This window comes from Nannobrachium achirus (assembly GCF_963921795.1).
Source record: "Nannobrachium achirus genome assembly, chromosome: 17".
Lineage (NCBI taxonomy): Eukaryota > Metazoa > Chordata > Actinopteri > Myctophiformes > Myctophidae > Nannobrachium > Nannobrachium achirus.
In genome coordinates this window covers 54080209-54107179 of record NC_137824.1, presented here as the reverse complement: position 1 = coordinate 54107179, position 26971 = coordinate 54080209, and the positions used below count along the sequence as shown (strand labels likewise).

General features: G+C 43.5%; 1 protein-coding gene across 1 annotated transcript; it reads left to right on the top strand.

The window, feature by feature from the left end:
* Positions 1 to 506: 506 nt before the first annotated feature.
* On the top strand, positions 507 to 26971 carry cplx2b (complexin 2b; the record flags this gene model as incomplete). The annotated part of the gene is made up of 3 exons (XM_080745537.1): positions 507 to 540; positions 25438 to 25613; positions 26774 to 26971. The coding sequence occupies exons 1-3, from the start codon at positions 510 to 512 to the stop codon at positions 26969 to 26971; spliced, it is 405 nt and encodes a 134-aa protein (XP_080601663.1). The 5' UTR covers positions 507 to 509.

Here is a 26971-nt window from a genome sequence, read left to right as displayed (position 1 = left end):
CCCATCTCCCTCGATTAAAATGCAAAAGCGAAGGGGCGCCCGGCTGCCCCCTGGCCTAGCGGTCCAGGTGCATACCACATAGGCATTGATGCCTGACGGTGTGTCGCAGGTTCAGGTTCAGGTTCAGGTCCCGATCCCGACTACCTTTGCTGCACGTCACTCCCCATCTCTCTCCCCATTCCCTGTCAGTCTACAAACTGTCCTATCAAGTAAAGGCATAAAAGCCCAAAAACAAATCTTGGCTACGATTGCCTTCTAAAGTTTGTGTATGCTTATCCTTTTCTCCCCTGATTAGGGAGTCTTACTGGACTGGTTATACTAAACCTTATTAGTTTGAATAACTGTCGCACCCCTAAATATGTTCTATGTATTTGTGTCTTACCAGAGGTATCACTGGAGCAGAGGAAGGAAGAGAGTGTGAAGGACCAGGAACAGCAGAGGCTTGGGGAGGCTACATGCACAGTTGTCTTCACGTTTGAGAAGAGCGACCGCCGTCATCAGCAGGAACCATGGATTTTGTCATGAAACAAGCCTTAGGTGGTGAGTAGAGTACTCTATGACAGGGGTTTTCACAGTGGGTGACGGGGCACCCTGGGGTGCCGCGACGGCAGTCCAGGGAGCCGCGAGATCATTTGATAATATTTGGAATTTATTTGGACACTTGAAAAAATATTTAGTATCATTTTAAACTTGAAGTACAAAGTTATTTTCAGTCAGTTCTAACCAAAATGGCTATTATCTCAACGTTTTCCTCGCAACATAATCACTAAAATATCATTACTGTCAGGCAGAAACCTGAGGGGTCGCACAAAACTAGTGAAAACAGCCGACTCGCGATGCGAGGCGTTGTGTGCTTGCCTGCGTGCTTGCCTGCTGTTTTCACTAGTTTAGTACATTTTATAGATGATAAATACAAAACAAACGGTTTTGGACACACAAGGTTTCCACCCGACAACGACGATATGCTATAAATATAAGGTGCTGGGAGTGAAAATTATAATGTAGGGGTGCCTTGGATTAAAAAAATATTCATGGGGTGCCCTGAGACAAAAAAGTTTGGGAACCCCTGCTCTATGATATAACGCAGTGTGTGTGTGTGTGGTTCAACGCACACATGCAAGGAAAGGCAAGACATAGAGAAACACACACTACTATTACATGTAGAAAGTATACATTACTTTTCTCTATGTAAACATATTGTACTGTATGTTCACAAACGCGATGTCCCGCAAAATACTGTCCGCATATGGAGTGTCGGCCATTGCGTTGCGACGTAGCCTGAACCAATCAAATAAATAAATAATGATATAAAGTGTTAAATATAAAGTGTTTGGGGGCCGGGCGCGACGTGGCCAATTTACCTCTATGGACGTCGCCGCGAAACCTCGCTCATGAAGGCTCCGCTGGCGAAAACCGGAGGGGTGGACGACGTCACGGCACGATGCGTTTGTGGTAGGTCAGGACGTCCTCATTGAAACAAATGTATTTTAATGAGATTTCATTGGTCGTGTCGCATCGCGGGCAGTGCGGGTGAGCTGCAATGCTGCGATGCTCGGTGTACACTTTAAACTCCTCCATGAACACGGAGCATGTTTGCTGTGTTGTCAGTGCTAGTGTGAAAAGCCATGTGCATTTACAGGTCACTGAAGAGGGTCAGGGGGTTCAATGTGTGTTTGCAGGGGGTGTCCCACCACATTCTGGGCCCTGGGTGTGGGTACAAGGATTCACTCACATTTTGTGCTTTAATTATTGAAAAATAGCAGAGAGCTTGTAGATCTGCTATTTTTGAAAGGTCTTTGAATATAATTTCAAATCCTTCTAAGGTTTTTTGAAAACCTATGTTTCTATGTCAGTGGTGCTCAAACCTTTTCATGTGAAGGAACCCCAAGATGATACGTATTTGGCCACGGACCCCCGTCTCAAAATATTTAGTTCCAGGGACCCCCCCCCCCCAGAAGCAAAATTTGAGTTGCAAATGTTTGCTTAAAAAGTACATATATTCAAGGGGGCACGGTGGCGCAGTGGTTAGCGCTTCGCCTCACAGCTAGAAGGTCCTGGGTTCGATTCCCGCCGGGGGACGCTGTGGGTGCTGGGGTTGTGTTTCTCCCTCCGCGTCATCAGTGCCCACACCCTAGGTGGGGTCGGTGATAGGGCCTTTCTGTGTGGAGTTTGCATGTTCTCCCTGTGTCTCCTAGGGTTGATACCCTCACAAAAACATGCAGTAATACTGGTCTCAATAATGCCTCCCCCTGGCCAGCCGGGGCGCTTGATGGCGGGGAAAGGAACTGGTTGGAATAACGTGTTCCTTCCACGCGCTACGTCCATCCCGGGGAAATCCCCCCTGTCAGGTGAAAAGAAACAACTTGGAATACTCATGCATTGAAGGAAGCATGAGGTCAGTCCGTTGTCTCCCCAGGCGCGGCAGAGGGAGAGCAGAGCCCAGGATTACATAGGCAATTGGCACTGGGTGAAAAAATGGGTTGCAAAATCGTGGGATAAAAATTATAAAAAAAATAAAAAATAAAGTAAATATATTCAAAGATTTGCACACATTTTCACGACTTTTCAAAAATAGCAGATCTACAAGCTGCCGCGCTGTGAGCTTGTAGATCTGCTATTTTTCAATAGCTAAAGTATAAAACAATCAAGGCCCCCTCCCTCCACCTTGGGCCCTAGTAACTCAGTCCCACTTCCCCCCCCCCCTCCCCTTGTGACGCCCCTGTGTGTTTAAATCGGCCCTCATCAGCCTAAGGACCACGGGCCATAATAAAAGGTGATTTATTCCTTTACATCCTCTCACGGCTCCTCTCCGTCTGTCCACCTACAGTCGCTATCCATCCTCCCTGCCTCTGGCTTTCATTTCCTCCCTGCGCGCCGCGCGCTCTCCCTTCTCATTTCCTTTCATCTCTCCTCCAGCCCTGTTTTTTTTTGTGTGTCCGTTTTGCTATCGTCTATCTCCTCGCCACGTTCGCTTCTGCTGTCTCGTCTCTTCTCTTCTCTCCCTCTCTCTCTCTCTCTCTCTATCTCGCTCTTTCCTTTTATCTCCCCCAGTCTGTTTCCCCCTCCCCGAATTCACTTCCTCTCAACTCCTCTATCCACTTTCCACTGTCTCATCATCATCCTCTATTTCGGTGTTTTTTTCTACCCTTTTCATATCACGGTCCATTATTTATTCAGCATTTGAGCCGCGGACCACCATTTGATGATATGTAGCCTCTCAGACCCCAAACGTAGAATATTTGTTATCTGGGGGCGGCAAAGCTCAGGGGTAGAGAAACCGTTATTAGAGCACGAAGGGTTCCCAGTTCGAATCCGGGCTCCCCCTGAGTTAATGTCGAAGAGTCCTTGGGCAACACTCTGAACCCCTAGTTGCTCCCGGTGAGTAGGTTGGTGCCTTGCATGGTTTCCTCCGCCACCGGTGTATGAAAGTGTGCGTGAATGGGTGAATGTAATGCACAATCTATGTAAAGCGCCTTGAATAAAAGTGCTATATAAATGCACCATTTATCGTTGGATAGGATTTTGTCCACAATTCCATGCTGTACTGATGTTGGTACCATAGGAGTGATAACAGGCAAATGTTGAGTGATAACAGGCAAATGTTGATCAAAATGTTGATCAAAAAAATAAAAGTTACATTCTCTTAATTTGTGTAGACGTCTTGTAAATTAAGTAACGATGTTTAACAATAATTTAACTCTCGAGAGCGTAAAATGAAACCAAATGGACCCATAAGGGTTTTGTTACCAACTCTCCATCATTTAGCTGGGGACCACCTGGAACCCCCTCAAGGACCACTGGTGGTCCCCGGACCACTGGTTGAAAAAACACTTCTCTATTTGCATCTCTCTCTCTTTCTCTCCCCACTTTTCAGGCCCTCTCTTCAGTATTTGATCCCTCCATCTCCTTGTACCAATTGCCATCGGCTGCACCCAACCATCCCTCTCTCTCTCTCTCTCTCTCTCTCTCTCTCTCTCTCTCTCTCTGTACCTCCCTCTTTCTGCTCTTCTTCCATCTCTTCATCCTGCCGTTCCTTCATTTTCCCCTCTGTGTAATGTCCAAGACGGAAATAGCAAGACATGCCATCTCCGGTTTACTTCCGTAGGTTGACACCTTTGTAGGAGCCAGGAAGCAGGTTGGAGTCTATTCATTCCACTGGGAGAGTGAACTTGAACACAGCTTCTGAACCATTCTTTAGCCCCATGGTCACTGAACTAAATATTGGACCCGATCGTCAGAAGCCACACAATATGTGTCTAACCTCCATCCATCCCTCTCCCCATTTCCCCCTTAAAGGAGTCGTTCAGACCAAAACACATATAGGGTTAAATCTGCCTTTTATCACACCCCTTCATACCTGCTTTAGTCCATTTTTTAGTCGACAAGTAAGGGTGCCTGTGAGGTCAAAACAGCGGTGTGGTTGGTCTCAGGACGTTGTGTAAACACAATCCAATAAAAAAATACTAACTTTGAAGCTAACGAAATAACCGCACTAGCCACTGTGTTAGTTATGAAAGAGCCCGCGAAATCTTGTAGCAACAGGGGCATCCGAAATCTAGCAACAGGGGCAGCTATGAAAAAAATCGACTAAAGCAGGCATGATAAAAGGCAGATTTAACCCTATATGTGTTTTGGTCTGAATGACTCCTTTATAAGTTAAGGTGATAGCTCTTCACCTCAGACTCTGATAAAGCCTTTAGTCTCTCTCCTCATAATCTCTCAAGACAGACTCGGATGCCACGTTAAGTCAGATGTCTTCAGATGAAAAGGAACAAAACAAGAGAGGGCATTCCCTTTTATTTGACGATGGTTTGCCAGACTGCTCTCCTCATATCCCTGGCTTTTTGTGCTGGAGGTGCTGTAGCAGTTTACTTCTCTCTACCCCTATCCCTCGCTCCATTCATCCGTCCCTTCCTCCCTCCCTCTACATCCATCATCATTTTACCCATCACATCACTCCCTGTCTTTGTTACCGTCTGTCCAACCATTCATTGAAAACCCTGTCCATCCATGTATCCATCTATCTATCTATCTGTCTGCTAGGGTTAGGGTTAGGGTTAGCAATATTATCGTGATAAAAAACACTCATGATAATCGTATCGTGGAGATTTAATGTATCGTGATATCGTCCTCCGTCATGCACTGGGATCAATTCACCTTTTATTTGCCCAGCTGCATATCCGGTACCACTTAAACCCTTTATAATTGGTAAAAGGTACTTATAATATACGTACTTGATGCACTGATGCAGTCTTTTTTCACTCTTTCAAATGTCTTTGCCAAAAAATTGCCGATCTAGATCTGCTATTTTTTTTTTTTGGCAAATGTTCCGCCCCAGGATAATGGATTTTGATTATCGCGATAATATCGTAAATCGTGATTTCTCTTGTCACAATAATCGTGCTATGAAATGTTCATATCGTCCCGTCCCTACTGTCTGCTGCAGGGCTTGCCAATTATTGAATGCTTTAACCAGTGAAAAATAGCAGATATACAAGCTCACAGCGCGGCACCAAGTGCCGCGCTGTGAGCTTGTAGATCTGCTATTTTTGAAAAATCGTGAAAATTAGAATTTTGACCCGATTCTATAAGTGTCTTTTGAATCCTTCTAAGATTTTTTGAAAAACCTATGTTTCTATGTCAGCAATCTGGCCAGCCATCGTCAAAGAAAAGGTCATTTTTCACTTAACTGGAGCTCAGTTAGTCTGTTCTCGAGAGACTATTATGTCAGTGGTTCTCAAACCTTTTCATGTGAAGGACCCCCAAAATGATATGTATTTGGCCACGGACCCCCATCTCAAAATATCTAGTTCCAGGGACCCCCCAGAAGCAAAATTTGAGTTACAAACGTTCGCTTTGTAAATACATATATTCAAAGATTTGCACACATTTTCATGACTTTTTCAAAAATAGCAGATCTACAAGCTCGCAGCGCGGCACTCGGTGCCGCGCTGTGAGCTTGTATATCTGCTATTTTTCACTGGTTAAAGCATTCAATAATTCCAGGCCTAAATGGGTTAAGGCAGTCTCTCTCTCTCTCTCTCTCTCTCTCTCTCTCTCTCTCTCTCTCTCTCTCTCTCTCCACATCTCTCCATCCCTCTCTTGCCCCCCCCCCTGTCTCTCCCCTATCCCTATGTTGGTTGTGGGGGAGGGGCTTCTAATTTACCTCCCATTGAGGCAGAGCCCATATTGCCGTGACCTTTTCTCTGGCTGCTGTGGCCTTGAAGCATTTTGCCATTTATTTCATTGAGGGGCGCAGCTGGGCGACGGCCGGGGAACCTCAAGCACACTCATGAATGCCAGGGGCGTCACACCAAATTCTGGGCCCCGGGTACAAGGATTCATTGTGGGCCCCCCCCATGAATGTTCTTCATAGGGGAACCTGGTGGAAACGCATTATTACGCCTTGCTTTGTGCTTTAACTATTGAAAAAATAGCAGATACACAAGCTCACAGCGCTGCACCTAGTGCCGCGCTGCAAGCTTGTAGATCTGCTATTTTTGAAAAGAAAAAACATGGAAATGTGTGTAATGTGTGCAAGTCTTATTATGTCTCAAATACAGTTCTTCTAAGTTTTTTTTTTTTTTAAATAAATGATGTTTCTTTTCTCTATGTTAGTGGTGCTCAAACCTTTTCCTGTGAAGAACCCCCAAAATGATATGTATTTGGCCATGGACCCCCATCTCAAAATATGTAGTTCCAGGGACCCCAGAAGCAAAATTTACAAATGTTCGCATAAAAAATACATATATTCAAAGTTTTGCACACATTTTCACGGCTTTTCAAAAATAGCAGATCTACAAGCTTGCAGCGCGGCACTCGGTGCCGCGCTGTGAGCTTGTATATCTGCTATTTTTCAATAGCTTAAGTATAAAATAATTAATTTAAGGCCCCTCCACCACCTTGGGCCCTAGTAACTCAGTCCCACTTTCCCCCCCACCCCCCTTGTGACGCCCCTGCCCGAATGCAATATACGAGCGGCCACGCACAAGCACACATAAGAGGGGGGGGACGGTCTGACAGAATGGAATAGAAACATTGTTGTCACATACTTGAACATTTTCATTTGGTTCAGGGGCGGATCGACTTTACAAGCAGACAAGGCGGAATTAATAGAAAATCATAAATAACACCCCAGAGCCCGCAGCGCATATGCTTGCTTCGCAGACTTTGCTTTTGTAGAACGGACAAGCCCCGGGGAATTGAGACATTTTTTACATGAATGTGTAAACTGGCCAACAGAGAGACGCATTGATGTGAGTCAGTCAGTGCGTCAATCCAACAAGAAATGTTATTTTAACGCTCTTTCCCTTCAGAAGGTTTCTATATCCTCCCCAGACTAGGTATTGGACGATAAGGGATATTATCGCTTATAGAGCATCGCAGCGGAAGTGGTTTACTGGTGCCACTTAACTCATTGAGTGCCTATCCCGAACTAGTTCAGCTTTATTATCGCAAAAAAAATATTTTTGTCCTCTGTTTACAGAGGACGATATTGATATTTACCATCCACTCCAATGCAATCCAGGATCTTTAGAGCTCATTTTCTCTGTTTTTTCTCCCATGCATGAGGTGTGCAAGGTTTAATCATGGCTAAGTTGACGAAAATCTAAATCTAAAATGTTTGGTAGCCAATAGCTAACTTCAAGCTAACTTCATCCTCTTCTTGTACATGCACAAAGGAAAGTGTTCTGGCAAGTCATGGCTCCAGGGCTTGGGCATGCATTACCAGCATATCTCTATTATTCTCTGGCCACTGGGCGCCCTCTAGTGGTGATAGGCTGGCATTAAATGAGTTAAAAATCGTAATTTATTTTCCCCATAGACTTTTACTAAAATATTTATAACAATTATGTTAAGCCTCGAACCAAGCCATCCAGGATGGCAGTGAATCATGACCATACAACCTTTGTTTTTATTAAAAGAACATTTTGAAAATCGCTAAACAAAAGGTATTTATTAAATGTAGTATATCAAATAATGTCATTTTAAAATATATATTTTTTTATGGTCATGATTCACTGCCATCCTGGATGGCTTGGTTCGAGGCTTAACATAATTGTTATAAATAATTTTGTAAAAGTCTATGGGGAAAATGAATGACGATTCTTAAGTGGCACCAGTAAACCACTTCCGCTGCGATGCTCCATTGTGATAAAAAACACTCTATAATCGTATTGTGGAGATTTAATTTATCGTGATATCGTCCTCCGTCATGCACTGGGATAGATTCACCTTTTATTTGCCGAGCTGCGTATCCGGTACCACTTCTATAATTGGTAAAAGGTACTTATACTATACATACTTGATACAGTCTTTTTTTCACTCTCTATCAAATGTCTTTGCCAAAAAATAGCCGATCTACAAGCTCACAACGCGTCGCAATGTGACGCGTTGTGAGCTTCTAGATCAGCTATTTTTTTGGAAAATGTTCCGCCCCCAGGATAATGCATTTTGATTAGTGCGATAATATCGTAAATCGTGATTTATTTTTTCATAATAATCGTCATATCGTCCCATCCCTACCTCAGACTCTGGGGACACCAGGGTATTATCAGAGGGGATTGGGATGTATTTTACATTACAAAGCCAGGGATTATATTCGTCTGTTTGTCTGTGTACAGCCAATCTCCACGATCGGCGTGAAACTTTCCTGGCGGCCAAGAAACAACCTCTGACCCTTTTTCTTTTTTCTTCACTTCGGCCTATTATATCGTTGTTTGCTAAACACATTTTTTGATATTACTCAACTACAGGTTTTGCTACAGATGTTTTCCAAACATCACACGAATCTGTAGACAAGGCAAGATTGTATTTGTATAGCAATTCAATGTGTAAGGCACAAGGCAATTCAATGTGCTTTACACAAAACCTCAAGCAAATTAAACAATTATTCAATGATATTAGGATGCATAGAAGAAAAAGGGAGTTTGTTCCAGATATGCGTGGTGCATAAAAACAAAATGCTGCTTTCCCACATCTGGTTTTTAGTAGTCTAACCTAACGCAGACATTCTATGGCCCCGACAGATCTCATCGGCTCCTCCGGCATCTCGGAAGGGACGCGGCAGGGGACATGACTCCTGCTGCAGTCCACTTTGAGTACATGAGGAAGTGATCCGCGGTGGAAAACAATTTCATAATTATAATGGATAGGCCTAAACAAACCAGTTCACATGAACAATACTGATGTAAAATAAGATATCTGAACGGCTACACATATTTTATGTACAATTAAAATGTTGTGAGACACAGTTACAGGGGCATTCTGGGCCCCTGATTCAGCCCGGGAAAAAGAGTTGGAGAGGCCCTCAGAGAGAGAGAGAGAGATCTCTCTATAGCGCTGCTGCTACTCAAAGATTTGCCATTTCAGCCGGTGGGCCAATTACATGAGTTGTTCGTTGTTGTCGGGTGGAAACCTTGTATGTCCAAAATCATTTGTTTTGTATTTATCATTTTAAAAATGATTTAAACTAGTGAAAACAGCCGATCTACAAGGACACAACGCCTCGCACCGCGAGGCGTTGTGTGCTTGTAGATCTGCTGTTTTCACTACTTTTGAGCGACGGCCTTGTGTGATGAAGTAGGGCTTTGCTTTGCGAAAAAAATTACACATTTGAAACTTGGAGATACAAGGTTTCTGCCCGACAGTGACGATTTACTTTGTTGGCCGCCCAGCCCCCAAAATGGAACGATTTCTTTCCTAATGGCCTGGACCGGCCGTTCGGGAGTTGTCCCGCTTTTCCCAATGGCCAGCAGCACGTCCCTGGCACTATCCCGGGCTTTTCTTTCTTGAAAAGTCTGGATCCCGAGTCTGGGTTTTTAGGGACAGACCTTTCCCAGGTGACCTGAGAGGTCTGGATATGGTTCAGGATATTGCACAATGTCAGAATTGTATTTAGGCCATAGACCATTCAAAGCTTTAAGGTGGTTGCACACTGCTGCGTTTTTCGGGCCAAATATCGGAGTGAATTTCGGAGCGCGTGAATAAAAAAATCAACCTCACGTTGTGTCAGTCACGTTTGCACACTGCCGCCCGTTTCGCGCACCACTCGGTCCCTTGCTCTCTCTATCTCTCTCTCTCTCCTTGCCCTGAAAAACGCATTTCGCAAACGAAAAACGCAGCAGTGTGCAACCAGCTTTATAGAGCAACAGTAGTATTTTGAAATCAATTAATTGACACACAGGGAGCCAGCAGTGTAAGGATTTAAGAACTGGAGTGACATGCTCCACTTTCTTGGTATTAGTAAAGACTCAAGCAGCAGCGTTCTGAATCAACTGTAGTCGTCTGATGGATTTTTTTAGTTAGGCCTGTAACTGTTACAGTAGACTGTAGACAAGTAGACAGCCTGTAACTGTTACAGTAGACTGTAGACAGTAGACAGCCTGTAACTGTTACAGTAGACTGTAGACAGTAGACAGCCTGTAACTGTTACAGTAGACTGTAGACAAGTAGACAGCCTGTAACTGTTACAGTAGACTGTAGACAAGTAGACAGCCTGTAACTGTTACAGTAGACTGTAGACAAGTAGACAGCCTGTAACTGTTACAGTAGACTGTAGACAGTAGACAGCCTGTAACTGTTACAGTAGACTGTAGACAGTAGACAGCCTGTAACTGTTACAGTAGACTGTAGACAGTAGACAGCCTGTAACTGTTACAGTAGACTGTAGACAAGTAGACAGCCTGTAACTGTTACAGTAGACTGTAGACAAGTAGACAGCCTGTAACTGTTACAGTAGACTGTAGACAGTAGACAGCCTGTAACTGTTACAGTAGACTGTAGACAAGTAGACAGCCTGTAACTGTTACAGTAGACTGTAGACAAGTAGACAGCCTGTAACTGTTACAGTAGACTGTAGACAGTAGACAGCCTGTAACTGTTACAGTAGACTGTAGACAAGTAGACAGCCTGTAACTGTTACAGTAGACTGTAGACAGTAGACAGCCTGTAACTGTTACAGTAGACTGTAGACAGTAGACAGCCTGTAACTGTTACAGTAGACTGTAGACAGTAGACAGCCTGTAACTGTTACAGTAGACTGTAGACAGTAGACAGCCTGTAACTGTTACAGTAGACTGTAGACAGTAGACAGCCTGTAACTGTTACAGTAGACTGTAGACAAGTAGACAGCCTGTAACTGTTACAGTAGACTGTAGACAGTAGACAGCCTGTAACTGTTACAGTAGACTGTAGACAGTAGACAGCCTGTAACTGTTACAGTAGACTGTAGACAAGTAGACAGCCTGTAACTGTTACAGTAGACTGTAGACAAGTAGACAGCCTGTAACTGTTACAGTAGACTGTAGACAGTAGACAGCCTGTAACTGTTACAGTAGACTGTAGACAGTAGACAGCCTGTAACTGTTACAGTAGACTGTAGACAGTAGACAGCCTGTAACTGTTACAGTAGACTGTAGACAGTAGACAGCCTGTAACTGTTACAGTAGACTGTAGACAGTAGACAGCCTGTAACTGTTACAGTAGACTGTAGACAGTAGACAGCCTGTAACTGTTACAGTAGACTGTAGACAAGTAGACAGCCTGTAACTGTTACAGTAGACTGTAGACAGTAGACAGCCTGTAACTGTTAGAGTAGACTGTAGACAAGTAGACAGCCTGTAACTGTTACAGTAGACTGTAGACAAGTAGACAGTAGACAGCCTGTAACTGTTACAGTAGACTGTAGACAAGTAGACAGCCTGTAACTGTTACAGTAGACTGTAGACAAGTAGACAGCCTGTAACTGTTACAGTAGACTGTAGACAGTAGACAGCCTGTAACTGTTACAGTAGACTGTAGACAAGTAGACAGCCTGTAACTGTTACAGTAGACTGTAGACAAGTAGACAGCCTGTAACTGTTACAGTAGACTGTAGACAAGTAGACAGTAGACAGCCTGTAACTGTTACAGTAGACTGTAGACAAGTAGACAGCCTGTAACTGTTACAGTAGACTGTAGACAAGTAGACAGCCTGTAACTGTTACAGTAGACTGTAGACAAGTAGACAGCCTGTAACTGTTACAGTAGACTGTAGACAAGTAGACAGTAGACAAGTCTACTGAAGATGAATGCATGGACTAGTTTTTCTAGATCCTGCTGAGACCCAAGTCCTTTAACCTGTGCTATTTGTTTGAGGTTATAGTAGGCTGACTTTGTGATTGTGTTAAAAACTCATTAAATGCCAGGCCCGAGTTTCCCGTGTTATTTCAGTACCCCCAGACTGCCACGGCCCCAGTTTCCAGAGTTTTCCCGTTAACAGCCAAATTTAAATATGAATGTGCGCTTATAACGCCAGGAAATAGCTATATTTTATCATCATGATCACATTATTTTCAAAGCCAGGTTGATATACCATACCACAAAATGACCACTAGAGTGAGCCATCGTAACACTAAAACGATAGACTGTACAAGCCCCCATGTTAAAACCAAGATTCACAAGATTCAAGGATGGGACGATGACATCGCTCCCCATTGACTCAGAATGGGAGACCCGCGGGCCGCCATCTGAGCTCAATACTGTTCAATTCGTGCTTGATCATCTAAAACCACCATCGGTATGGGCACCGGAACGTATACAGATGCCACACAGAAAGTTTCCGAATCCAAATCCGACCTAGTGAAGCTGCGTAAGGGTCGGATGGTTTGCATTGAGCCTAGCGGCTAGCAGAGGCTAATATAAACAGGAAGCCCTGGTTTAAAGGTGACGTCATAATCGTATCCTTTTTTTTCACGGTTCACGTGTTGATACCATCCGAAGCTAAGCTAACCATTTCGCTCCGTCTATTAACCCAAATAAAAGTTTAAACAATGCTTTTATATAAAAGTCGATTAAAGTCGCTTGGCAGGGAAGTCCATAGTGAGATAGTTGATCTGAAAGTCGACCGGCGCTAACTGAGTTAAAAGAAAAAAAAAAACTTTGAAGGCTTCTATCTCATGAATGCCTGAACGGATTTCCAAGCGTTTTTTTTGTGTTTGAAAGCTGTGAAAAAGGTGCATGATCTAGGCATGGGCGTTGATCCGTGCACTAGAAATTTAGGAATGTGGGAGTGAGGAACTTGGCGTCCATTTTGAAAAGGCAATGAATGTTAATATGGCTGTTTACACATTCTATGCATGCGTTCAAGACCGATCTGTCCGATTTTCCATATTACATCCTGATTGGCTAAGATCTGCCCCGTTTTGAACAAAATGCCTCAAATCAAGTCTGCTTGCTGGCCCACAACAAGCTACCTGCCCTGGCGGAGACCTGCACTCCGAGGAGCATTTTCTTCCTTGTAGTTTCTACCTCTGTTCTTGTTTTCACATTCTTGCATGGGCACAAACACTCAGACACACACAATCATGTAGTCATACAGTGCACACATGCTTCAGTAATGTACCGTAGTTAGTCTTTCATTTGCAGGGTATAGATCGAGGCCTGGGGCCACAGGTTGCCTTTGCCGGGTGTTTAATTAGATATCGGTCCCATTGTTTCACCGCAGCACACCAGATTAATCAGCCTGGCTGTTTACCTGAGCTGTGTCACAGCAGCTCGGGGCGGGTGTGCTGTGTACGCTGTACGTGTGGACATTTTAGTGTTTGAATCCCAATGTCAGTCAACTCCCTCTCTCAGGCACGTGCACACATAGACATCATAGGGGGGCTTGAGCCCCTCCCCTTTTATCAGTCTGTAAAAAGTGCCCTCTCCAGACCATGTACAGTATGCAGTTTTTACTATGGTGAAAGAAATTCAAATGCCCTCTTTCCATGCCATACCTGAAGGCAGCACTCAAAACTTGAAGGCAGAGTCCAAACTCTCCTGAACTTGAATGCAGCAATCTTATGTAGAAAGAATTGCCCTCTCTGAGAATCGACTTGATTTTGCTTAGTTCAGTGTGGTATCAAGTACCGAAAATAGCCGACCTCCAAGCTCACATTCAGAAGTCTGCTATTTTCGATATTTCCACAAAAAGGCCCTTATAGAAACTTCAGCCCCTGCCTCTCTAACATTCTCTGCACGTCCCTGCCCTCTCTTATTATTTCTTCACCTGAAGAATACGCGGCGGTGTTTGGGGGAACACGGCGGTGTTCGGGGGAATAGTGAGTGTGTGTCTCTTCTGGTCCACATGCACACGGCAACGCTAGAATGCTACGCTAGTACACAGTTATACCTCTGCCTTCCCTCCCGTGTCTCCCCTTCCAACTGTCTCACTCTCTACTTTCTAAGCTGTCAAACTAAAAGGAAAAACAAAAGACAAACTAACACACAAAAAGTGCATGTTTACGTTCCGTTTGTGTGTGTGTGTGTGTGTGTGTGTGTGCGCGCGTGCGTGCGTGCGTGTGCGTGTGTGAGCGAGCGTGTGTGCGTGCGTGCTGGCATTTCCCTCGAGCCACTTCCACATGTTTTCCAACTTCAGACCCGTCTGACATTTTGGTTAGCTAAAACATTTTTTCTTCCTTTCTCTTTTTTTTCCACATACGAGCTTGTTATTTGCCAGTGACGCTCATCCATTATTCAAATGAGTTCCATTCTTCAAACCTCCTCACCCTTAACAAATGATTCAGCGGTACAATCCATTTGTCTGCCTGAGGCCCTAATGGCCCGTACCTTCTCTCTGCCCCCCCCCCCCAGGGGCGTCACAAGGGGTAGGAAAGTGGGACTGAGTTACTAGGGCCCAAGGTGATCTACAAGCTCACAGCACGGCACCGAGTGCCGCGCTGCGAGCCTGTAGATGTGCTATTTTTGGAAAAGTCGTGAAAATGTGTGCAAATCTTTGAATATGTATTTTTTTGGCAAACATTTGTAACTCAAATTTTGCTTCTGGGGGGGTCCCTGGAACTAAATATTTTGAGATGGGGGTCCGTGGCCAAATTCATATCATTTTGGGGGTCCTTGACATGAAAAGGTTTGAGCATCACTGTCATGGAAACATATGGGTTTCTTGCACACATTTTCACGATTTTTCAAAAATAGCAGATCTACAAGCTCGCAGCGCGGCATTCGGTGCCGCGCTGTGAGCTTGTATATCTGCTATTTTTCAATAGTTAACATTCATGGGGGGCCCACAGTGAATCCTTGTACCCAGGGCCCAGAATTTGGTGTGACGCCCCTGCCCCCCCCCCCCCCCCCTTATGTCTTTACCCTCATTTTCCTCTTGTCATCCCCGTCTGTCTGTCCTCCATCTTCTTGTCCTCGCTTTCTTCCCATTACATTACTGTATTATTATTAGATACAGTAGAGTTACCCCAAATTAGGGCTTCTTTGGAAATGTTCCTCCACTTATTCAGAGTTGGATTTGCTGGTTGTTGTTATTATTGTCCAGAATTCAAAATGTACTTGAGTAAAAGTACGAAAGTATTGGCATCAAAATGTACTTGAAGTACCAAAAGTAAAAGTACAAAATGTTTGAAAATAGCAGATCTACAAGCTCACAACGCGTCACGATGCGTCGCGTTTGTGAGCTTGTAGATCGGCTATTTTCAAGTAGCCAGGTATAAAATAGTGGTTAACACATTGGCCGCCATTTTAACATTGACTGTATGGCTCTCCTGCCATTTTGTTTAATAAAAAAAATTATATATTTTTTTTATATTGACATTTTTCCTAAATTCTGTGTTTTTTCGACAATGTCTTACAGTACCTGAAAAGAAAGAAGACAACCTCTAGTCTCACCAAAAAATAAAAAAATAAAATAAAAAGCTTTTTTTTCTATAGTTGCAGCCATCTCAAAATAGCCATTTTTGACCAAAATCCAGCTCTAATTGATAAAACTGGAGATATTGACCTTTTTGTGATCGATCGCTTTTCAAGTGGATAATTCAGTTGATATTTGTATTTATGGCGTCAGGCACTTATCAGATAAGTTTACTAGTGTAATAAGTGTAATTGTGTAATAGGGCAATAACTGGAATAGTGTAATAGGGCTGTAATAGGTCACCTCTTGCCCTTAGGGCGTCATACTGACTTCACACAAATATAAATAAGCTTTTTACCTTTTATTCAGCATTCAAGTGTTTTATTTTGCACAGATCACATTTTCACACACACACACACACACACACACACACACACACACACACACACACACACACACACACACACACACACACACACACACTTATAACGTATAACTTTATATAAGGCAAGGCCTATGTGTATAACTGTAAATATGTTCCCCATATTCAACTGTTTTTATTTATTTGTGGCACTTGCTTTGGCGATGTAAACGTAGCCTATGTTTTCTCATGCCAATAACGTTCCTTTGAATTGAATCGCTCTCATGCTCTGACAGAGCATGAGAGCAGCTCTCTTGATGTGCGCAAACTACTGGCTTGCCTCGGTGGCTTGGTAGAGAACTGATAGCAATCAAGTTACTCTGCTTGTTGGTGATCCGGCCTGGGTCTATACCGGATGCGGAAACGTGTCTTGCATGCATGTGAGTGTTACATAACCGGATACAGTAGGCGGGCTTTAGAGCGGAACAGACTGCAGCGATCACATACGCCCAGTGGTGATATTGCCTCAGGCGCGAGCTCGTTTCCTTCCTTCACGGCTTCAGGCTGCAAGGACTTGTTGCGCGGCACGCCTCAAACACGCGCACATGCGCGATTGCGCGTGCACGCCATAGGGACGCACGCAGGAGCATATCAGCCAAGTGAGCAGGAAGAGTCTTCTAGCCTAGGTAAACTAACTGTTACAGTTAGTTTAGGTTAGGAGGATGGAAACAACAGTAACTTACTGACAATGACGATCGCCGTGTTTTCGTTTCTTCCCTGTTGGATTCCACTGTCGCGACGCGTTGTAGATCTGCTATTTTCACTCCTTTTTTTTTGTTCCACCGCTGGGAGTTTGGACGCGACCCTTTCCTGATAACTGGAATATAATACACCTAGAACAACTCCTCCATCAGGCTCCATGGTCGCGCTTGGATGCGAGGCGTTGTGTGCTTGCAGATCTGCTATTTTCACCAGTTTTGTTACATACCGATGGAAGTTATATGGACGCAACACGTTGCTTTTCTTCAGACAATGGTCGCCTGATTGAGGACTCCGCCGGGGGGGGGGGGGATATTTTCTCCTCTCCACTCCCGTAGCAGGGCTTGAAGATCGGTTGGTGGTGACTGGACCGGCCGACTGCATCTTGTCCAGTAGGTGATTGTGTTGTTTGTAACCTCGGCCTCGCCTCACCAGGCTTTCTATACGTTGTGTTTGTACACTTTGTAGTGGGCTGAGGATCTGTTCCAACTGGGTGTCGGTGCGAGAAAAAGTGGAATTGGACTGATGGACTGGACTCGCCCCCAAGGCACTTGCGCCATTCATTTCAGACCATGCACCATGGGTTGTTCAAATAGGGCCCCTAGTCTTTAATGGACTGTTGAGAGGAGAGGAGAGGAGAGGATTTAAAAAATAAATCTTGATTCTATCCATTTTGAATAGCTTGAATACATGATTACTATGCAATTGACAGATTGTTGATAGTATTGACATTGGTTCTCAGTTAATAAGTAGTATGTTTAGAAATGGTAGTGGTACGGCCCACCCTGCTTGCTATAACTTGTACATGTTTAAAATAAAAAATATGTCGTAGCCCCGACCCCCCCACCCTACGAGGTGGTAGGGGGTCCCTGCTCCATCTCCCCATCAGTTTGGGGGTCCCCGGCCTGAAAACGTTGAAGACCCCTGGTTTACATAATGAAAAAGGTTTATATATGTTCAAACATTAAAAAAATAGTGGAAATAGCTGATCTACAATCGCGACGCGTTGTGGCTATTTCCACTATCATTGTTCTTTTTTAAGTGTAAAGTTGTCAAATATGTCCTTCATTTCTTTGTATAATTATTTAGGTTATGTGTCATATCTGCCATGTGCAACTTCAAAGCCTAAAAGCCAAACAGAAATGTAATTGTCAACGACAATGCACTTGTTCCCAAACACTGGGTTGGGAAACATTTGTGATTCATGGACACATTTTTATGGGTCCCTTTATTTTGTGTTTCCTATTTTTTGTTATTATTTCAAAACGTTTCCGAAACCTTCCCAAATTGTGATTTAAAAACAATTTTAATTTCCTTTTTCTGTCATTTCATGAAGAAAAAAATCAAAGAAAATTTTTAAGAAATTCCTTAAATTAGAAAACAAATGTTTAAGAAGTAGTGAAAATAGCCGATCTACAATCTCTGACACCCCGGCTCGAAGCGACCCGCTGTGAGTTTGTAGATCTGCTGTTTTCACTAGTTTGGATCCCAAGCTGAGGGCCACAGCATTGAATTATGTCTAGGGTACCAAGCCGAGGGCCACAGCATTGAATTATGTCTAGGGTACCAAGCTGAGGGCCACAACATTGAATTATGTCTAGGGTACCAAGCTGAGGGCCACAGCATTGAATTATGTCTAGGGTACCAAGCCGAGGGCCACAGCATTGAATTATGTCTAGGGTACCAAGCTGAGGGCCACAACATTGAATTATGTCTAGGGTACCAAGCCGAGGGCCACAGCATTGAATTATGTCTAGGGTACCAAGCTGAGGGCCACAACATTGAATTATGTCTAGGGTACCAAGCTGAGGGCCACAACATTGAATTATGTCTAGGGTACCAAGCCGAGGGCCACAGCATTGAATTATGTCTAGGGTACCAAGCCGAGGGCCACAGCATTGAATTATGTCTAGGGTACCAAGCTGAGGGCCACAACATTGAATTATGTCTAGGGTACCAAGCCGAGGGCCACAGCATTGAATTATGTCTAGGGTACCAAGCTGAGGGCCACAACATTGAATTATGTCTAGGGTACCAAGCTGAGGGCCACAACATTGAATTATGTCTAGGGTACCAAGCCGAGGGCCACAGCATTGAATTATGTCTAAGGTACCAAGCTGAGGGCCACAGCATTGAATCATGTCTAGGGTACCAAGCTGAGGGCCACAACATTGAATTATGTCTAGGGTACCAAGCCGAGGGCCACAGCATTGAATTATGTCTAGGGTACCAAGCTGAGGGCCACAACATTGAATTATGTCTAGGGTACCAAGCTGAGGGCCACAACATTGAATTATGTCTAGGGTACCAAGCCGAGGGCCACAGCATTGAATTATGTCTAAGGTACCAAGCTGAGGGCCACAGCATTGAATCATGTCTAGGGTACCAAGCTGAGGGCCACAACATTGAATTATGTCTAGGGTACCAAGCCATGGGCCACAACATTGCAGGGGGCGATGGCGGCGTTCCCGCTACTCCAGCGACAGTTCAGATATCGTCGTTGTCGGGTGAAAATCTTGTATGTCCAAAACCGTTCGTTTTGAATTTATAATTTTTAAAATGATTTAAACTAGTGAAAACTGTCGATCTACAAGCACACGTTGTGTGCTTGTAGATCTGCTGTTTTCACTACTTTTGTGCGACGGCCTTGTATGATTTGCGAAAGAACGTTTCAAATTTGGAGATACAAGATTTCCAGCCGACAACGACGATATACTAGTGTTGTTGCTGCTCTTATACCACCGTTATTACTGGGGTTGGTGTGGGCCAGACAGTAGCCCCCTGCGGGCCGCAAATGGCCTGCGGGCCGCCTATTGGGGAACCCTGGTCTAAAGCTAAGGGAAGACCGTGTCACACATTGGGAACTGCAGCAGCAATGAGTGTCACATTAACACAAGCCTTTCTCTGCAGTTCTGTGCGTGGGCTGCTATGACAAGCTGTGAATATGATGTCCTGCAGTGGACTGAACATCAACCAAGTTGAATAAATGAGTGTGTGTGTGTGTGTGTGTGTGTGTGTGTGTGTGTGTGTGTGTGTGTGTGTGTGTGTGTGTGTGTGTGTGTGTGTGTGTGTGTGTGTGTGTGTGTGTGTGTGTGTGTGTGTGCGCGCGTGCACTAGGGATGCACCGATACAGGTTTTTTCAATTTCGATCCGATATATACATTTGGATTAGGGTTCGGGACATCCCTAATCCAAATGTATTTTTATATATTTTAAAAAGATATAAGCTGATGAGCTTTACTTTTAATTTGTTTTGATACAATGCTGTACTAAGTGAAAAAAGAAGCTTGGATAGAATGGATACTGTTATTTAAATAAAATAAAATAAAACGTAACGGACAACATAAAAGCATGTTTCCTTAATGCATTGCCGAAAGATCGGATCGGGAAGAATCGGGATCGAATCGGAAGCAAAAATATGTGATCGGGATCGGGAGCAAAAAAACGTGATCGGGACATCCCTAATTTGGATATTTCCTGATATTTTACCGATACCTGATACGGTAGGCTACATAGCAAGTATAAAGAAAAATGCATCACCTTTCAATTAAAGCCATTTATTAATTGTAGTATAGGCTTCAGTTCAAATAACAGAGTGCAGTCAGTGCAAAATGCAATGGCAACGCGTGTCTCCTTGTCTCAAGAGTGGATAAGCGACGAAAAAGGTTTACTGGATGTGATTGTAGGATATCGTCTATTTAAGTATATGTTAAAACGTTTGGTTATGGGCTACAATTGCGTGATTATATTGCATATTTATAAGCCAGAGGCATTTTTATTATTTTTTTTTATCTGTGACTTGGATCGGTGACGTTGTATCCAATATCCCAATATGACTTAATTTACTCATATGGGGACCCAATACCGATAAGATATCGGTGCATCCCTAGTGTACGAGCGCGTGCGTGTTAGGGCATTCACCAAATATTCGAATATCAATGTCACTATTCGACATTGTTCACCGAAGTCGAATATTCCCTTATTTTAGATAGGAAGTCATAAGAATGAGTTGTCAATGCCCCTGGTGGATGAATGTGTTAATGCTCTATACCAGGGGTTCTCAAACCTTTTTAGGCTGTGACCCCCAAAATAAACATATTTGAACTGGGGAACCCCACTGGAATTGTAGGTATTACATTTAATGTGACTCGGTTCCGCAGATAAATATTGTGACAATTTCCACAATTCCACTATTTTCACAATGTTCGCCTCTTGCTTACTTAATATTTGACACTGACAGTTTGGCCAGTCCAGTCGAACATTCGACTATTCAAATACTTTGAGGTCGAATAATTGGAATACTAAAAATCACTATTCGTGAATACCCTAGTGTGTGTGTGTGTGTGTGTGTGTGTGTGTGCGTGCGTGCGTGAACGTGCATGCACACCGAAGTAGCAGTGCCAGCAGCGTAGCAGCATGTGTTTGTATTCCTGTGGTGTGAAGCGATGACGAGACCCAACGTTTGTAACAGCACAGTGCCGGTGCATGTGGACAGTCTGACCTTAACTCCGGTTCACCGGGGGGTCCCTGTGAGCCTTCTTGCTGCCCGCCCCCAGCCTGCCCGCGCCCACGCCCCCTGCTGGGTGCTAATTTGTCATCCTGACGTGCGCTGCCACACCATCCTGCGGGGCAATTAGGAGCACCATATGCATCCCCACAGGGGCGTCACAATGGAGGGGGGGGGGGGGGAAGTGGGACTGAGTTACTAGGGTCCAAGGTTGAGAGGCCTTATACTTTAGCTATTGAAAAATAGCAGATATACAAGCTCACAGCGCGGCACCGAGTGCCGCGCTGCGAGCTTGTAGATCTGCTATTTTTGAAAAGTCGTGAAAATGTGTGCAAATCTTTGAATATATCTTTTTTTTTTAAGCGGACATTGGTAACTCAAATTCTGCTTCTGGGGGGGTCCCTGGAACTAAATATTTTGAGATGGGCGTCCGATGTGGCCAAATACATATCATTTCGGGGGTCCTTCACATGAAAAGGTTTGAGCACCACTGGCATGGAAACATGTTGTAGGATTTGAAATATTCAAATGTTCACGAGTCAAAAAATAGAAGATCTACAAGCTCGCAGCGTGGCACTCGGTGCCGCACTGTGAGCTTGTTTATCTGCTATTTTTCAATTGTTAAAGCACAAAATAATGCGTTCCCAGTCTAAATGGGTTAAACCATATAGCTAGTAACTAGACTTTTCAGAAGAATTGTAGTGGAGTAAAAAGTAAAATATTTGCTTCTGAGATGGAGTAGAAGTAAAGGTAGTGTATATTCCAGTTAAAAAAGTATATATATATATATATATATATATATATATATATATATATATATATTTATATATTTATACCACATAACTGTACTTAACTCATTGAATGCCCTTTTCAAGATGGCCGCCAAGTACCAGGATGCCACGTTCCTAAATTTCTAGTGCACGGATAAATTTTTAGTGCACGGATCGTGCACGCCCATGCACCATATATGCACCATATGTGTAGTACTTTTTAACAGCTTTCAAACAAAATAATCCGCTTGGAAATCCGTTCAGGCATTCATGAGATAGAAGCCTTCAAAGTCAGACAAAACAAACACTGCCACCTTCCTAAATTTCTAGTGCACGGATCAATTTTTAGTGCACGGATCGTGCACGCCCATGCCTAGATCATGCACCATATGTGTAGTACTTTTTAACAGCTTTCAAACAAAAAAATCCGCTTGGAAATCCGTTCAGGCATTCATGAGATACAAGCCTTCAAAGTCAGACAAAACAGCCATTTTTGACATTTTGAAAGATGTGTTTGTTATGGGGCTAAACATGCAATTTCGCAATTGCGATCATGCCTAATACATTTGAGGCATTTTTAGAATTTTTTTTATAATTTTTTTTTTTTTTTTTTTTTTTTTTTTTTCAAAATGGCTTCCAACTCGGGAAACTCGGGCTGTGGCAGCCTGGGACTACTGTAATAACTCGGGAAACTCGGGCCTTGGCAGTCAATGAGTTAAGTACAGTACCTGTCAATGTAGTTAGTTACTATCTACCGCTATTACTGCTGCTGATACTACTGCATAATACTACTACTACCACCGCTACTACTAACTAATACATGCCCAAGGAATTAATCAATACCCATATCAAGTTACAGGAGGATACATAATACATATCCTCTCAGGTGGTGCTGTGTTTGCTATCGATCAAAACAGCGCTAACAACAGCAATATCAATAGGCTAGAGGGTAGCCTTTCACCAGAGAGCATGCAGAGGTCTAGTATGTCAGTCACAGATGCCGTAAGAGGTAATAGTTACTCACATTACGCTCTGACGGTCACACCTGCTGCCCAATGCACATGGCCAGGCGTGAAAAGAGCTCCTCTTACAGTTTCTGTTGCCCCAGTCTAGTTTCTGCTTCTTAACCATAGACTGTATAAAAGATATGGACAAGGCAAAGCCATTGGTTTCTATGCAGCGCAAATGACACAATATGGGTCCTTGGCATAAAGGCACCAGAGGATGCTATTGGCTGCCAACGGTCACGTGCAAACGCAGGGATACATGGGAGAATGTGGTCAGAGCCTCCCGAAATACAGCACACACAGAAGAACACAGCCGGCTGGTATTAGTTTAGTTGGCCACGCCCCCCGCAACTTTATCATCAATTTTAACATAAATGGGACCTTATTTTCACAAAACGCATATAATCGTGATTGAAAGGCAATTTTTAACTAAAGACAGGAACCATAAAGTACCCATGACAATGTTTATTAAGGTAAGAAAATCAAATGTAAAAGTTTGGGGGAATAGAATGGAATACTATGGAGAACATTTTGCTTCTGGTACCAGAACAGCGCAACTAACGGCCAATGATGGGAACTTACCGTGTTGCTTCATTTTAAATCCTGACGCCTGCCCCCCTGGTTTGGTACAACTAACATACTAGCTGAAAGATATATTACATATTAACATATTTATCAAAAGTGTAAAATAGAATTGTTAGAATTGGACAATTTTAATGCTAACAGTTTTATAAGTGACTATGTGCAATCTTATTGTATGTTTTTTATTTGACTGTTTGTTTCCTGTTTGTTTTACTCCCCACTTCTTATTGCGTGTTCATGGACCACTGTGATTATTAATTCAGATTGAAGATTAAACCCTGGGAATTGAGGTGAGGCCAGGACAGGTAGAGTAGACAGATGGCCAATACCGGACGGAAGTAGCCTAGGTGTTATCCTCCCTGTCATTCTTTGAGGCCATTCCAATTTGGCTCTGCTATGTTTGCATACGGTTCTGAGACGGACGCACATGCCTTGATAATCTTAAGGAAAGCCTGCTTTCACATAATCCTCGAAACCACTTGACTGTATCTGTCTGCCAATGGTCAAGCTGTTAAGACCTCCGCCTATACTGACCAAGGATTGAATGAATCCAGTTCCGCCTCCCCTGGCCTTCACTGTCTACAACTCTACTTTCTGAACATTCCCAATCTCAATAAAGAAGAAAATAAATACATTTTGTAACAGCGTTTTAAACATGAACGTGATTTAAAAGTTATATTAGGAGATAAATGCACCTTTGTGCAGCAGCATAACACTACAGTCAACGAGTGAGCCGGATGTCCTGGTTACGTAATACCCCGTTGCATTTTGGGAATTGGAGTGTTTCTCTTCACCGCAGTAGCCTTGTACAGTGGCTACAGATTAATATAGTTTACTGTACAACGTGTCGAACGCATCGTGGGCACACAGAGACATCAAAGACTTTGACACGTTGGCAAGTCATGAACCTCCTATAAACTAAGCATTTGGGGACCCCCACGACATCATTTAGGGACCCCCACAGGTTGAGAACCACTGCAGTAGGACACGTACTGTGCCACTGCACTTTTTAGGTAGCAGAAAAAAAAGAAAAAAAAACACACCATGAATAAGCATGAAAAAAAGAAAAGAAACCAACACTTGAAAATAAAGCTACCCCTAAAAATGTTAACCTCCAAATGTCCCTTTAGCAGGGGTTGACACTAAGGTCTCAGACGCGCTTGCCTGTCGGGCAAGAACAGGTCATGTTCTACTTGCCCAAAGGTCATGCCCACTTGCCCGAAAAGTAAATCGTCCATTATAAAATGATAGGTAAGATTTTAATTAACGCTCAACTTAACACATATTTCTTTACGTTTTGGGCGGTAAAGAAAAGTCATACTGTACCTCAATACTTCCAAATCCAAATATCTACATAGCTATGACTGAATATGTCTATGTTTTCACACTAGTTATTTTACATTTTTAAGTGTAGCAACAGTAAAAACAGCACTTTATAGGTAACAGTGCTATTATTTTATATTACCCAGACCAGAAGACAGAGCGCTCTGGCCACGTTCAGGTGATTAGACAGATATCTGGTGTTGTGTTTATAGACGGTTGTTGCTTCCCTTCTCAAATGAGCACTTGTCCGGTCGGGCAACCTGAAAGCAAACTTCACCTGCCGGAACGTTTTATTTACCTGCCGGGGGCAGGTGGAAAGCCTTAGTGTCAATCCCTGCTTTAGGGTCTCCGAGACTCTCCGTACCTGTGACTTGTGATGTCTGGAAAAAGATGGATATCATTTTTTTTTTTTTATGTTTTCTTCTGCACAGCAGTACTTCAACAAGTGATACAATGACAACTACTGCACAACAGCTTACAATATATCTGTGTGTAAAATGTGCTTCTAGGGGCCACCAAAGACATGGGTAAGATGCTGGGAGGAGAGGAGGAGAAGGACCCTGATGCAGCCAAGAAGGAGGAGGAGAGGCAGGAGGCGCTGAGACAGCAGGAGGATGAGAGGAAGGCCAAGCACACCAAAATGGAGGCAGAGAGGGAGAAAGTACGGCAGACCATCAGGGACAAGGTATGGAAGACCACCTTTTTTGGCATGAATCGAGTCCTAAAGGAACTACTGTGTCTGGCTAGCTGGGTAGTCGGTAGAACACTCGCCTTTTGACCACAAGGTCTTGGGTTTGATTCCGGGCACGGCTTTTGTGGCATGGCTTGGGTGTGGCAAGTGGTGCGATAAGTACTGGGAACTGATGGTAGATGTTGCACTCCACCCCAGCCATCTATCTCCCAAGGGGTCTAGCGACAATAAGACTCTCCACCTACGTACTTACGTACAGAAGCTTTGGATAAATGAAAACATTTTGCTCTCTAGCAAACAAAGATTAACACGTTTTGTTCAACAAGGCAATCTCCACAAATCAATAAATCACAATTTTTGAACCACAGAAAAAGAATAGTAAAGTAAACTAAAAACACATAACGTAACAGTCTAAAGTAACAGTTGCAATATTGATTAAGCCATATTGAACGAGAGGGTGTGCTTCACCATCATTATTGGTATCATGATGACAGTGATGTGGACCAACTGCAGTGCCAACAATGACGATGGGCTGAAACTAAGGATGGGCAATATATCGAAAATATATCGATATCGGGGTATCAAAATGCGAGGTATACTTAGCAACGAAGACGGCTTGAAATGAGGTATTCCAGTATGTGTCACATTAATTAACAGACACACTATGCATGCACGTAGCACATGCAAAAAAGCAGTCCATCTGTAACCAGGTGTGGGTATTTCAATAAAACCATTGTTGTGAAATGAATTTAATTTCTTTATTCTATGTGTACTGTGCAGTGTGCATGCATGGATATTCATTTTCTGGGTTAGGCAGGCAGTGGACCTAAAGCAGAAAAACATAAAAAAACGATATAATGCAATTGTTTTGACTAATATCGTGAATAATATCGATATCGAGGTATTCAACAACGTTATTGAATATCGAAGGTTTTTCTAATATCGCCCAGCCTTAGCTGAAACAGTGTTGATTTCGTGGACTACCTTTTTTCACTGGCGAAAACTAAATTAAAACGAAATAAAGACTAAGCTATGATGACTAAATCTAAGATTAAATAAATACATTGACGATTTCGTCAACCAAGTGTCAAATCAGCTATTACAACGCCACCAGGCCATAACACTGCTTCCCTTCCCTCTCTCTCTCCTTTCAGTATGGGCTGAAGAAGAAAGAGGAGAAGGAGGCAGAGGAGAAGGCGGCCATGGAGCAGGCGTGCGAGGGCTCGCTGACGCGTCCCAAGAAGGCCATCCCGGCAGGCTGCGGGGACGAGGACGACGAAGACGAGGAAAGCATCCTGGACACTGTCCTCAAGTTCCTCCCGGGACCGCTACAGGACATGTTCAAGAAGTAG